This window comes from Clupea harengus, chromosome 1 (assembly GCF_900700415.2).
Source record: "Clupea harengus chromosome 1, Ch_v2.0.2, whole genome shotgun sequence".
NCBI lineage: Eukaryota > Metazoa > Chordata > Actinopteri > Clupeiformes > Clupeidae > Clupea > Clupea harengus.
Window position 1 is genome coordinate 5170956 of NC_045152.1, and position 14982 is coordinate 5185937.

The window sequence follows — 14982 nt, forward strand, 5'->3', positions numbered from 1 at the left end:
CAGACAATCAAATCAGCACGATTGCACCAAAATCACTCTGCCTCTTCCAGCCTAGACCTTTATTACCCCAAGTCTCCAAAGTCCTGTATTGACTGACTGCTTTTTTGATGATCTTATGCATTTACTCTGTAATGGCCCAGGAACAATAAATGGTTGGGATTTCTTTTTTTTAATCTGTGTTGTCATGCATATTTGGTGTTTCCCATAGAGGTCTAACTTGGCTCTTAGTGACTTTGACAAGGCATCTCACAGCTAGTATTTTGACCAGTCCATGTCCTCCTCTGGATAATGAAGTAGTACATGATATTTAGTGTTTGCAATGTAAGCCTCAATCACATGCTGTGGGTTACATTATTTTTATTGTAAAAACAGCATATTACAAATTTCTCTTCAAGCAGATATAGCAGTACCCTGGTGTAACCAGACCCACATTCACTTTGTAAGTAATGAGAGCCAAAACTGAGCTGGGAGCAGTAGGTGGACAGAGCCAGGTTAATATATCCAAGACAGGGTGAGGATTCTTCCATGCATGGTACGTGGCACTGCTTTAAAAATATAAATCTGTCTCGGAACTGTTAAGGTACGTTTTTAAACGTACACTTGACAAAACTGACACCGAAGGAAAGGCCAAAAGGGCGGGCATTCCTGGTTCCTGATAATGGATGCACCGTGTTTCTCCTTCAGACAAGAAGAGGAGGACTGGAGGACTACTGTGAATGTGTGCACACATTGCATTGTCGTCATAGTGCATATTATTCCTAAGGTAGATCTCAAAAGCATGATTAGTCACAGTAACCCTCTGCAGTTCACGATTAGAGTAAATCAGCAGCCATGACCTCTACATGACCCTTTAATTGGCAAGTCACCAACAGTAATTAAACATTTCTGACTGAAATGTGATCTTGAGCCCAGGCTTCCCTGGGGAACCACAACGAGCTTCAGCGTCAGACGGTTAAGCATGAAATTATGCCACTGAACGGTTCAGTGTATTAGTTAAAAAGTGATGCAAACCAATATCACCCAGAGGGTTTTCATACAGCAAGTGCTCTTTATCAAACGAATCAGACATGTGGACAGCTGAACAGTATGCACGAGTGTGTAAGGTGGCGCATGTATTTATGTATGTTTGTCTGTGTGAAATCAAGTGTTAGTGTGTGTGTGTGTTAGTTGGAATGTGTGTCCGTGTCATTACGACTACGTATTGGTTTACATCACCTTGTATGTCTAAGTATGACCAAGAAACAAGGTGTGTGTGTGTTTAAGACAAAATAGTTTTTATGTAGCTGTGTACAGATGTGTGTGTGTGTGTGTGTAACAATAATAGGAGATGGATAAGAATAATGTAAAGTGTTTGTATGTGTACATATGCAAGGAAGATAGATAAGAATCAAAATAAAAGGTGTGAGTGTGTGTGTGTGTGTGTGTGTGTGTGTGTGTGTGCGTGCGCTCGCGTGTGTTTTCTCAGCTATGTCCCTTCATTTCTGCCCTGCGTTCACTCCTTCGGTGTAGCTGAGGGAGCGTCTCCCCCAGTGGGACTCCGGCACGCTGAAGCCCTCTCTGGTCACGGGCTCCACCACCAGCTCGATGAGCGCGGGGGAGTCCGGCACCACCAGGTCCACCACGCGGTACAGGCCGGAGTAGGAGCGGCCCAGCAGCGCCAGCGGCCCGGCGGGCACCCGGGGGTCGGGGCCGCGGAGCCGGCGCCAGTGGATGAGGAAGCAGCGCGCCAGCTGGCTCGGGTAGTTCCACTGCAGCGTGGCGTTGAGGTGCAGCTTCGCCGTCTCTTTGGTGGAGTCACTGGCATGGCCCATGCCTCGCTGCCACACCGCGTCAGAGATGCAGATGTTCTGCATGGAGAGTGGGGACACGAGGAGACTCTCGGCGTCCAGCACCTAGTCCGTGCAGAGGGACGGGGACGGGGACGGAGACAGAGCGAGGTGTGAGGGCTGTAAATACTGAAGCGACATGTATATGCACCTGATGAAAATAAGCAAACCTAACAAGGAAATACCAAGAGAGTCTTGGCATCCAGCAGCTAGTTGCTGACAGTCACAGAGCAATAAGGACTAGAGATATGCCTCATGGGATATTTACAACATTTTATCTAAACAGAATAAATGTAAGCGGCCTTTAATGAAGGTGCAGTCCAGAGGATGCTTACATCAGTGGCAGGGTTTCAGTGGGCTCCCAAGGGTTTACCTCAGAGACATCAGTCCTGCTCCACCAGTTTAATCAATAATACAATAACTACAAATAGTATAAATAGTAAGTAGTACTCTGCATTAAAAAAAAGACTTCAAAATGATGCATTTACCTATAGCTATATTACTAGAGAAAAAAAGTAATTCACACATTTAAATGCTTTATTATAAATATAAACATACAAAAACACATGTACATATTGGCCTGAAAACCTAGGGTTAGAGTTAGCTCACCATAATCTCTCCCACTCTGCAGTGAAAAGGCGTGTCCTGTGCTGGCTCGTCACGTGTGACGTTAACACAGATGTCCCTCAGCGCACAGCCACTCAGCTCTAACTGGAAACACCTGCAGGCAGCCAGGAGGTCAGAGGTCACGATAGAGGCTCATGGTTTCTCTAAAGGTCACTATAGAGGCTCACGGTGTCTCTAAGTCTAAAAGTCATGAGTGAGGTTGAAATCTGAGGTCACTATCAGAATTGAGTGACACGCTAAAGCAGAAGAAAAAAATATGTGTGAAGACAAATGCCAAAAAACATTTGCACAGTACTGTACCATAAAAAGTGTGTGTGTGTGTGTGTGTGTGTGTGTACCGTTTAGTCCACCCATCAGGCCTCCACACCCCACAGCTCTGAGTGAACTGCTTCACCAGGTCATGGTCTTCACGCAGGGCAACAGGTACCACACTACTGGCTGAACACACACACACACAGAAATGTGGATCTCCATAAATACATGCGCACGGACACACACACACATCACAAAACACAATTATATTCATTCTCTCCTGTTGCAAACTCCATTACATCATGCACAGTGCAGTGAAAACAAAGCATTCACACACCTGACTCATTTCCAGTAGTTTAACATGTGTCTGTAAAGGCTATTTCCAGTAGTTTAACATGTGTCTGTAAAGGCTAGTTCCAGTAGTTTAACATGTGTCTGTAAAGGCTAGTTCCAGTAGTTTAACATGTGTCTGTAAAGGCTAGTTCCAGTAGTGTAACATGTGTCTGTAAAGTCTATGTACATATTGGACATGCATGGTTCATTTCGGAGGTCTACCAACAGTGTAAAGCGGAGAAAAAAGCAGGGAAATGGGACTACGCCTTTGTCTATCGAATAATGACATATACAGATTAACAGGGAGGAGGCCACTAAAGGGCAACCAAGAGCAGCGTCACATTGATTGGCTAGCACACTAGGGCTGAATTGCATTTGCAATTTAATCGCGATATGATAGAACGCGATTTTCTAACCGCAACGTTCGCGATTAAAAACGTGGTCTAAAAAAAAATTAAAATGAAAAATAATTCAAATGTATTTTTTCTTAAGATGGTACATTTTGCACACAGTGTTTAAAAAGTGCATGCCTTGTGTTTATTCTTACAATGACTTTGTTTAAATTACTTAAATGCACAGTGGCAAAGCCACCGATTTGTTCTTGATTCTGTAATGAGCCGTTAAATAAAAAAATTAAATGTGGGAAATAATATTTTACACTAAATGTATCTAATATTGTGTTGGTCATATTTAAATCATTCATTAGGATTTGTTGGGAAATTTTTTTGGATAAAATAAAAAAAAATCGCATATTAAATCGCAATTGCAATATTTGGGGGGGGGGGGAATCGCAATTAGATTATTTTCCCAAATCGTTCAGCCCTATAGCACACTGTATTAGGATGGATAATGCTGCACTACAGAAACAGACATTATTCATGGCAAAAGAGGCAATACCTGGGAGGAAGACAGATGGCAGAGGGTTGAAAAAACTTTAGACGTGGAAAAAGAACAGTTATTACGCCTAATGATGGCCCGTTCAGGGTTCAAGCGGTGGAGTCGCGACCGATATAGGAGGTCGAGCTCGTTGGACTCATGAGGTTAATCCTCGTAAGAGTAACCATGATGGTGATGATCAACCATCAGCTCAAGGAGACTGAGGGGACTGATGGGACTGCTTAGAGGACAATAAGGAGAGGAGACTGAGGAGAGGAGACTGAGGAGAGGAGACTGAGGAGAGGAGACTAAGGAGTCTACTAAGAGGAAGACACCTAAAAACAGACTCTGGTGGCCATGTCACTTCCCCGACTGAAATGACTCAAGAACACAAATAGGCCTGTTGAGAGCTTGTGTTGCTATGAGACACGGCCGTGTGAGTGTGTGTACTAATAGGCCTGTTGAGAGCTTGTGATGCTATGAGACACGGCCGTGTGAGTGTGTGTACTAATAGGCCTGTTGAGAGCTTGTGATGCTATGAGACACGGCCGTGTGAGTGTGTTTACTAAGTGACTTCTCTTCGTGTACCGGCACATGTGGTGAAGGGGTTGTGTTTTTTTTATATGTGACTTAAGGGCGTATTTTTGTAAAAGTTGGCATTCACAAGACAGTGTACATACACGTGTTTGTGTGTGTTTGTGTGTGCGTGTGTGTGTGTGCGCGCGCGGGTGCGTGCGTGTGTGTGTGTCTGTGTATGCATGCATGCGTGTATGTCTGTGTATGTATGTATGTATGTATGTATGTGTGCGTGCGTGCATGTGTGTGTGTGTATGTGTGTGTGTGTATGTATGTATGTGTGTGTGTGTTGTACAAGCTCTCTGTGACTCACCTGTTATGTCCTCTGTGTTGGTGTGTGAACAGAGTGCGGCGTCTGCCATCTTCAGCTCCAAGGAGACGGACACACCCTCAGACGGCCGGTACACAAATGACACAAACGTCCTGGTGGCCAGGGGAACGTGCAGAGAAAATATCCTGGGAGAGGGAGAACAGCATGAGCTCTCTCTCTCTGTCTCTCTGTCTCTCTCACACACACACACACACACACACACACACACACACACACACACACACACACACACACACACACACACACACACACACACACACACACACTCTCCATTCAAACAGCGGTAATTACCTTGCTTTTCCAGCACGACTAAGGCAAACATAACCCACTCAACATCACCACCCATGGAAATGTTATAATTCACAAAGACATAGCAGGCTTGCTGAGCTAAGTAAACACTGGCACGGAGAATCTGATGACTGCGTTTAAAAGGAAATTCCCTACAAGGGAAAAACAACTGAAAGGACTTCTGTTTGTTCACAATTTGCTTCTTTGACTGTGCCTGTTGACAGAGTTCACGAGACCTGACCTGACCTGAGCTTCAAAGGACATCAAACACTTTTTCCATCTATCTGCAGCCACACTGGTGTATAACTGTCTTTAGATTAGTCTCAATTCAGTCTGCCAAATATCTGAGAAGAGTTTGGTCTCCACATGCAGCAATATAGGAGAAGAACTAGTTTCTATTCTTTATTGAAAACCACAAATTCTTTAATGTTTTAACTTGAGAGAATACCACCATTCAAACGCACACATACAAACACACACACTATAGATCCTAACACAATATCCCTCATTCGTACTTCTTTCATAATGTCCAAGCCGAATTATACTGAGACATTTCCTCACACTCCCACCTTGCACAGATTTTAGACTGGCCTGTTGGAATCATGCCCTCTATTAACAGCGAGCTGCCTCCACTCCAGGCATCTTCAGGGCAGCCTCGGGTCCTCAGCCAGCCCTCGCCCTCCAGCTGCTCCTTGTAGTAGAAGGGCTGCAGCTCCTGGGCACTCAGATTAAACCAGCTCCTCTGGAACTCTACCTGAGGGACGAACACACATGATTGGCCTTCCCAGTGGCTCAAGGTCAGCACAAGGTCAGCACAAGGTCAGCACAAGGTTGCACTGATCAAATGTGCACCAATGAGGGAGTCGCTTCAGATTTGCCTAAATAAACAAATGTACGAATGGAATAGAAATGAGCCCAACGTCAGAGTACCCAGTTCAAGCGGGTCCAAGTGTGCAAATATTTGTATTTGTTTTAATATTATGACTGGGTGTCCTCGTAAAGCCCTAACTTAAGCACTCGACTGAAACGAGAAGAGTGTGGTATTACAAAGGCTTACCGGTGCCCAGTGATGAAGGTTCTATACTATGGCAGAACAAAGTACACCTAGAAGAGAACAACTGCTAAAAAATAATGTTGGTTGTTTTCAATACCAGTTTCACATGTTTACATACCTGCCCGTTCCTATAGAAACTCTTCCCAAAGCCCTGGCAGAAGGATGAGACGAACGGCAGCAGGGCGGAGGGCCGGTGGACGTACAGATGATCAGCGAGCAAACCCCAGAACCTAAGAGAGCAGGAGACATTTAAATACATAATAATTAAACAAAACAATCATTAAGAATTTAAAGCAAGACTGTGCAACAATTTGCCACTTCTTGAGTTATGTTTTTATAGGCTTTTAATGGACTTGTCATGTGAAGCAGCTCAGCGATAAACAGTTCTGTCGTCCCCACTAACCGCCCAGGTGATGCACTGTGTGGCGGACCACCCCTAGAAGATGAAAGGAAAACTCTGACTGCACAACATCGCCAACTATACCCCCAAACAACACAGGTTAGCATTCTAGCAAGCTTTTATCAGTGCCAACTGTGTTGTTGTTGGCATTTGCAAGGTTTGTACGTGTCTTTTCGGTAGTTAGCTAGTTTTCAACCAAAATTCCTTATTGTTGCTTTAAAGCTGAAAGACATGATAATTAATCCAGCAAAAGATGGGGAAAGCCTATCCATTCCTCCCTCCGCCCCTGTTGTGGTCAGCCCAAGGTTTGCACATGTCTTTTCGGTAGTTAGCTAGTTTTCGACCAAAATTCCTTATTGTTGCTTTAAAGCTGAAAGACATGATAAATAATCCAGTAAAAGCCATTCCTCAGCGCATCATGTGTGGTCTTATGTTTGACACTCTGAGGAGTCCAGCCCTCCGTCTGAGTGTCTCCAACATCCTGGCTGGTTAAAGGCAAAGTCTCTGTAATGTTGCAATGACACTGGAGCCTGGCGTACACGTCAGTAAGCTTATAGAAACGTATACCCCAAAAGGCAGAACAGACTCACTTGTCCTGGTTGTTGCGGAACTCTGCTTTATCGTGGCACTCATATACCCATCCAGGGGCGAAGATGGCAGTAGAGAAGCCATATTTGCGAAGAAGACTCAGAGCCTTAATGAGAGAAAATAAAAAGGGAAAGGATTATGAGAAAGCTGGAGGACATCACTGTTGGTCACAAACATAGGGCTCAACATCTGAATCATCGGTTTCCAAATGGATTAAGCGACAAAATATCAATTCAGTGTCAATGTATTCAATATCTTTACTTAAAACATGATGCTGTATTTAAATGCCAATGTACATTACCCAAGTAACCAAATTTAGTCCATCTCAAATACGACTCATAATTCATGGGTAACTGCACTTCAGCAGTCCTGGTGGAGCAGCATTAGTCAATACTGTGGCCTTTACATAGATGTGTACTCACATTTCAAACTGCTTTTAAGTGGACATTAGACAATACTGTAGCCTTTACATAGATGTGTACTCACATTTCAAACTGCTTTTAAGTGGACATTAGACAATACTGTGGCCTTTACATAGATGTGTACTCACATTTCAAACTGCTTTTAAGTGGACATTAGACAATACTGTGGCCTTTACATAGATGTGTACTCACATTTCAAACTGCTTTTAAGTGGACATTAGACAATACTGTGGCCTTTACATAGATGTGTACTCACATTTCAAACTGCTTTTAAGTGGACATTGGCCTTTGCCATTCAGACATCTTACCTTATTGGTCTCAAACTTGCCTCCCACCACGTCGCTTCGTGCAAACACATCCACCCCAACAAAGATGTCCACCTGGCGCTCCTGAGCAGCGGACAGGGCCTTCATGTGCTCCAGACTCTGCTCTGTCCAGTTGTAGTTTGTGAAAAACCCATCGCATGCCTCAAGAAACACACTGCAATTTAAGATGAAGGAAGACAGAACATCAGTGTACAGGTACAGAAAAAGCTGAGGGAATCACACAAACAGAAGGGTCAGTGTAAGCTGAACAACACTAAATCGATGATTTCAATTCAGTTTATTTATTTGTTTGTTTTTATTTTGACTATACTGGTATTTCTGTAGCACATGATGTGTAGGTACACTTGGAATTCGTCCATTGTGTTTGACTTTAATCAGTAACTTGCGTATGGTTTCATCCGGAACTTACGTAAGACTTCAGCCCACTGTAAAAATGTACCCTTATGCAACTTTGACCACGCCCCCTGGGCTTGGACAGGTGTGGGTAGACGAAGGGTTGACTCCTAAACGATCGGAAAACGGATGAAATTCTAGAATGTTGATTGGTTAAGATTAGTTACCAGGCAGGAACGGAAAACACCATTTATTTGATTGGCTAATACCAGGACCTCTACTTTTTCGCTGAGCTACAACGTCGTTGGTTCCTCAAGAATAAAACAAAGGTCCTGGTAATTTTCTGTTCAGGTCAGATGACAAGTTTTAACCAACCAGAGACCGGAGTAAAGTGACCACTACCGGTTTCAATACGGATTCCAGCGGAAATACGTATTCTCCCCCGACAAAACCCATGGCTGTGTTCGAATTCTTAGATAGCTGTCTTAATCCTTGATCTCTTGTTGGACAGGTGTCTGACGAGACAGGTCCTTTCGAGGGAAGGTATCTCAAAAACCGTTGATTTCGAACAGTCTATTAAAATAGCATGTACGGCAACATGTACGGCAATATGTGACGTCATCACGCTGTGTGTGCTTATTTGCTAGCTAGCAGCTACTGTTTAGCGACCTGGCTAACGGATACATCGCTAACGAAATCAGACTATTTTTGTTCATCAATCATGACATAATTACATAGTACACTGTTTATTTCTCGGTAACTTTTTAAAAAAAATTACCAAAAAAAGCAAAGAAACGTGCATCGGTGAATACTTTTGTGGAACTTCGACGATTTCATCCGCCATCTTTTTTTAAATTTGTCTCTGGTTAGGGAATGGCGCAGAGAGTTATGGGTAATAGCTGCTGCCATCGAGACATCAAGGCAGCTCATATGGTCTCTTGAAAAATGATTGTTATGTGACGTATTTCAAGGTATCTTATTCATCATCATCATCATTGTTTATTCAGGGAGAAATTTACTGAGCACAGGGCTCTTTTGCAGCAATGCCCTGATTGAGGCTACATAGTACAGAAGAACAATAAATAAACAAACCATAACAAAACAAAACAGACAAAATAAATAAAAAAAACACATTAAACAACTCAGAAATTAAGTATAAAAAATAAATAAATAAAATAACATAAAGTAAAAAAAATTAAATCAGAGAATCATTTAAAACAACAGCATTGAGGCACATCCTTATTATCTAAAAGGCTCTTAAATTGGTTGACAGACAAATACTTGGTTAATTTCAACTCCACTTGAATAGTGTTCCATTTATGGGAAGCAAAGAACTTAAAAGCTATTTTACCTATATTAGTTTTTGTAAGGGGGATTTCAAGGGAGATGAGGCTCTGTGACCGTGTATTATGACAGATGGATTTTAATTTTAAAAGTGACATGAGATAATTAGGCAGTTTTCCCACTAAGGTTTTATAAACAAATAAAAGACAGTGTTTTTCCCTCCTGTCTGCTAGAGGGGACCAACCAACATTCTTGTATAAGTTACAGTGTTATTAAAGCAGAAGAGAAAGTTTAAGACATTTCGAACAGTCCCTGCTCCCTTAATAGGAAGGAAGGAAGGAAGGAGGCATTTTAAGACATTTCGAACAGGGCCCATATGTCAACGCCTTCTGCTGTAAACCGTTTGTGTCTGAGCATGCGCGATTAGCATCGGGTAGCGGACTACCATCTGCTAGTGACAAGGAGTCAACCCTTCGTCTTAACCAATCAACATTCTAGAATTACATCCGTATGCCGATCGTTTAGGAGTCAACCCTTCGTCTTCCCAGATGTGACCTCTGTCTCTCCACTGCCGTTGCCAGGCATGCACCTGTCTCGTTCGTCCATCTCCAAGGGTGTAGACCTATTCTCTTTGTCTCTTTCACAACGGAAGAGAACAGACAAGCTCTCACTTTTGTCTATGGCCAAGAATTGCCTAAGATCTCTCGTTAGCCAAACACGGACCGCTAACGTATACGAAGTAAGTTTAACGCAAGCAGCTAACAATAGACCTGCTAGCTAACCCTGCAACGTTCCGAGCGATCAAATCCTCCGAGCTAAACAGCAGTGAAACAAAGACATCACAGCAAGGACAACTTTCCCCATCTACGGACATCTTCGTCACTTCTCTGCCTCACCAACATCGGATTCGCCAACACGACTCCCTTATCCAAATTACTGGTAATTCCGACTGGGCAGTTAGCCCTCCTAGCTATTCACAACCTGGCTAAGCATAGGACTCTTTACATGCCATTGTTCATGTGTTTCATCTGTTTTGTTTACTGAACGTAACTGTTTATATATTTTCATTGTTATTTGGTAGTTGGCCTACGCCACACCATCTAAGGGTTATCATTAGGATTGCTTATCAGACACACAGGGTCTTGCATGCACCACTAACCATTTCCCTCTTCTAACATGGCACCGTAACCACACACGATAACATATACATTGGCCTTCACATAGCCACACACGCGAAGGTAATACTTGAACTTCGCGCTGCACATAGGCTCGTCCTTGTCCCCATCACATGTATGTTCACGAACGTGCACACACATGCACGCGGAACTGCCGTGATCGGACAAAGGAACACACATACACATTCTTTCTGGCAACCCCGAGCCCACAAGCTCACACACACACACACACACACACACACACTCCCTCTGTCTCTCTTACACATCCCCAGACTGCTTCAATTAATTAGTTAGTTACATTTAGTCAGATTACATATTGTGTGTTATTTTCTTATCATTGTGTAAATAAATACTTTGATCATATACGCTGGTCTATTTAATGTTAGAAAAGAATGGACGTTGCCAACCTCTTCTATTCAGAACTCCAATGACCTTCAACCTTGCTATTAATAAGGTCACTTTGGTTGTAGTTATTAATTTAATTATTAATCAGAGTTCCAAATTGATAGTTTAATATATTTTATGAGACTGATATGTGGATTATCTTTATTTTGACCACTGTGGAGGACACTACACTTTGTGTGGCACCCCCCTAGGAGTTCAACTTAATTGATCTGCCTTTGTGTTGAATGGTTGATGCCTGTCCAATCAGGTGAGACTACCAACATATTGTTGCTGTTGTAAGGACAGCACCAGTGTGTCTTTGTGGCCCTCGCGAAGACGGTATCACAATTTACACACAATTGCACCCACATTTACCCGGCGCCTGCTCACAGGGTAAGGTACCTACAAAGTCTGGTACTCCCATGTGAGGCTGGTACCAATTTCACCTACACATGACTATACTGGTATGTAGGTATACATCAACATCAAAGGTGTTTTAAAGACTCAGAAACTAGAGTCTGGCTAGTCATCACGTTGCGATTGCTGATTTTTTATCAATCATTACCATAATCATGCCTCGTTTCTTCATCTTTATCATCTTCACCGTCATAATCTTCCTCACTTGCCTGTTGTCGTTATTGAGCTCGTTCTGCCACTTGAGAGAGCCATCCTTTAGCACACTGTCATACCAGATCACCACACTGCCTGCAACCCGCTCATGCATCTGGTCAGTGAGGTAGCGCATGAACAGAACCATGTTCTTCACTGCGGTTGCCTGGGAAACCACAGGGAACAGACATTAACAACCTGTCACAGTGACTGGCGATCCGTGAATGTGTCAGATTTCACAGAGGCGGTGGGAGGAATTGGTTTGACTGCCTATGATTTGTTTGCACATGAATGTTAGTGAGTTCAAATTTGTATATTTCAGTGAGAAACAAATATATAAATGGTATACTGATTAACACGGACTATATTTACATTATATTGATCTTTATCCATATATACAATATACATTTATGCTTACTGCAATTAACGTTTTCATACCACACTGTGGTATATTAATTACAACACTTTATTTTCCTTATCTTATTTTGTTGGGCAAATGCCTGTGTTCAATGCGGCTTATTAATGAAGACCACATCCACATAACACTTTCTATGAGAATGAAGTGGTGAGACTGACACATACGTTGGCATCTGATCACACAAGTGCAACACACTTACACTTAGGACATTTTCTATGTTGACCAGCCAGCCGTCGAAGCCATAGTAGTGTGAGATTTGCACTAGTTTGTCGGCCACCGCCCGGTATGCCTCCTCTCCTGCCAGAAACGCCTCACACATCTGAGCACCATCAGTCCACTCAGTGATGAAGGTCCCTGAAAGGAAGAGGAAAAGTCTCTCGTCAACTCTCTCAACTTAGAATTAAACACGTAATGCATGTAAGCCCTGTAGACTTTAAGGAACTGAGAATAGGGCACCACGCTCAGCAACAAGTAGATGACAATTATTGACAATTATTTAAGCACAAGTCCAGTTGTCTGTGTGATTCCACCTTGATTTTTAGCTGCTTTATATTCTAAGTTCTTGTAGCAGTTGAAAAGACAGTCATAAAGACGACACAGAGATCGAACTTTCACACAGAATCGGAGATGAAAGCGAACAAGCTAAGCAGTTTGAGAGCACTCAGAGAGCATTCACATCTCTACACATCACACTGAAGAGCCTAAACCACCTGCTCCCACCAGGAGAGCATCCACCTCTCTACACATCACACTGAAGAGCCTAAACCACCTGCTCCCACCAGGACCAACTCATCCAACAGAAGATCAAATGTCTGTCTTACAGTTAATGATGGTGTTTAAACTGGTCTAGTCCAGGCAGACTCTTCTTTCTCAATGCTTAGCTAACACGGAAGCAGAAGACACGCATTCATTAAAAGTCTGCATGGAGGAAACTGGTTATTGTAATTAGATATTTTATGCAGACTTGAGACTGACCAAGAGAGAGAACTCCATGCTTGTGTGCGGCATTGGTCCAGCAGGCAGGGGGTATGGTCACCATTTGATGACTGAAGTAGTTGAAGATGTCAATAAGGCTCCAGTGATAGAAGGCATACGGTGTCTCCACTTCCGTACCTTGAATAAACCTCAGAGATAAGCACACATTTGAGAACTTGAGTACATGAAAATCAATGAGCTCCACTCCAGAAACAAAAATGCTAAGAGAAACCAGGCTATGTTTCAAGACACATTCACAACTGCATTTTATGCTTCCTGAATATATAATTATTCATCTTAAAACATTAGTAGATGTGTATGTGTGTGATTGATACGTGATTAGGCTGCTTGTGTATTCACTATGCCATAATATGACTTGGCTTTGCACTCTCTATATAACAACGGTCACAATCAGTATTGATACTACACCACTGACATAACTTCAAGCACAAAAATGGACAGACCAAGCATCAACGGAAACTCTCGTCTTGTCAAGAACGTGTCTGTTTTCATCACGCATACCTGTCCTCCAGGTAGCCTCCCATCATGTCGTGACACACCAGCGTACGTGGCTGGTTGCTCGCGTAGAGTGGTTGTCTGCTCGCGCGCGGGACAGATGCTACATTGAAAGGGTTTGCGTCCCTCAGCTTCCATGCCAGCAGCTCTTCCAGGTTCCGTAGTGCGGAGCTGAGCGGCTCGGTGGTGTCAGGGTCGTAGTGTTTCGCTGGAAAATGGGGAAATGCCGAAGTTAGTTTAAAACTAACGTACATCTAGTTTCCAATACTTCCAACATTAAACTGAACAAATAATAAAGCAGGTTCAGAACCTTTACCGAGGGGTTTCAATCTATACTAAGGTCTTAAACATTAGAAGGATTTGAATCTAGGTGTACATACATTATTTTACAAGGATATTAAGTCACATTGTTTACTGTACCTGGCAAAGTTGAGGAACCATATTTAATGATTTCATGCTGCACACTTCGTAGGTCAACGGGTTCATCCAGGCACGACTCTGAACTTGAATATGGAAAACAACAATGAACCCCAAAAAAGTCTGATTTCAAAACGAATTGACTGTTTATATTCCAAAGCACGACCACTGCTACTCTGATTATAGCAATGTATGACCCGATAAAGAAGCAATCGGAAGCACGTCTACAATTACCTTGAACCCGTTTTAGGCTGCTTGCCACTTAAGACCCCGGAACCGTCATCTCTTCTTCTTTTCCTTGGAGACATGTTATCCATTGCACTCAGCATACCGTCCATTTCAGGGCTATAGCTATGGAAATGGTCGAATAAAACATACGTTGTGGAGGCAGACTTCTAGGCGCCCATGTCAAACCTGACAAAAAGACATGCTTCCGGGTCTCCCCTAATTGGTCAAACGTAAGGCTACGTTTACGTGTGCTTACCCAATCGAGGAGTAAGTTTGTTTACCTCCAGATGTGTAATAAGTTTCTTGACAGCCAGAGGGAGACAAAGTGGTACGTGCTGGAAAGGGGAACTCGTACCAAAAAGACGGAATGGAAGCCTACCTGAAAGATAATCCGGGGAGGAATTAAAAGAATTGCACAGGCCAACTTCCTCTCTTCTTAGTGGACTTCCGTATGTTTAGTCTTTCAAATACACTGGTTGGCCTACTACCTGATAGGTAGGCACAGATAGGGAAATGAGTTAAACTGCAAAGTACACCAAACAGAACTGCAACTGTGGTGTATCTGGCAGACAAGGGACAAAGTGAGAAAATGCAGATACACCAAATGTCCCAATACTCTTTGACTACAATTTACCCCCGAGATGCTTGGAAAGAAGCCTGTAACCCACTTGATTAATCAGGACAACAAGCCATTAATTTGTGTCTTCGTACCACTAACACCCCCACCCCCCTGAGGCCCTCTTG

General features: G+C 43.0%; 1 protein-coding gene across 2 annotated transcripts; it reads right to left on the reverse strand.

Moving 5' to 3' along the window:
* Positions 1–340: 340 nt before the first annotated feature.
* engase (endo-beta-N-acetylglucosaminidase) lies at positions 341–14470 on the reverse strand. Of its 2 annotated transcripts, XR_006152964.1 has the most exons (15): positions 14245–14470; positions 14014–14096; positions 13600–13801; positions 13078–13226; positions 12302–12456; positions 11702–11850; positions 7882–8053; positions 7154–7257; positions 6282–6393; positions 5679–5863; positions 4804–4946; positions 2792–2891; positions 2436–2547; positions 2162–2247; positions 1778–1892 (listed from the first exon to the last, which is right to left on the reverse strand). XR_006152964.1 is itself a non-coding variant. In XM_031565240.2 (14 exons), exons 1-14 carry the CDS (start codon positions 14346–14348, stop codon positions 1476–1478), a joined length of 2187 nt encoding a protein of 728 aa, XP_031421100.1. In that variant the 5' UTR covers positions 14349–14470; the 3' UTR covers positions 341–1475. The 2 variants fall into 2 exon arrangements, 1 of the variants encoding a protein (XP_031421100.1); XM_031565240.2 differs by lacking the exon at positions 2162–2247 and having other exon boundaries at positions 341–1892.
* Between the last annotated feature and the right edge of the window lie 512 nt (positions 14471–14982).

What these genes read in the sequence shown, in the direction of transcription:
- engase (XM_031565240.2), bottom strand. Translation starts at nt 14,348, where the DNA reads ATGGACGGTATGCTGAGTGCAATGGATAACATGTCTCCAAGGAAAAGA. An exon ending in GAGCTCAATAACGACAACAG is followed by an intron (nt 8,054 to 11,701) that starts GCAAGTGAGGAA and finishes CTTAAATTGCAG; the next exon opens with TGTGTTTCTTGAGGCATGCG. An exon ending in CAGTCTAAAATCTGTGCAAG is followed by an intron (nt 4,947 to 5,678) that starts GTGGGAGTGTGA and finishes TCCCTCTCCCAG; the next exon opens with GATATTTTCTCTGCACGTTC.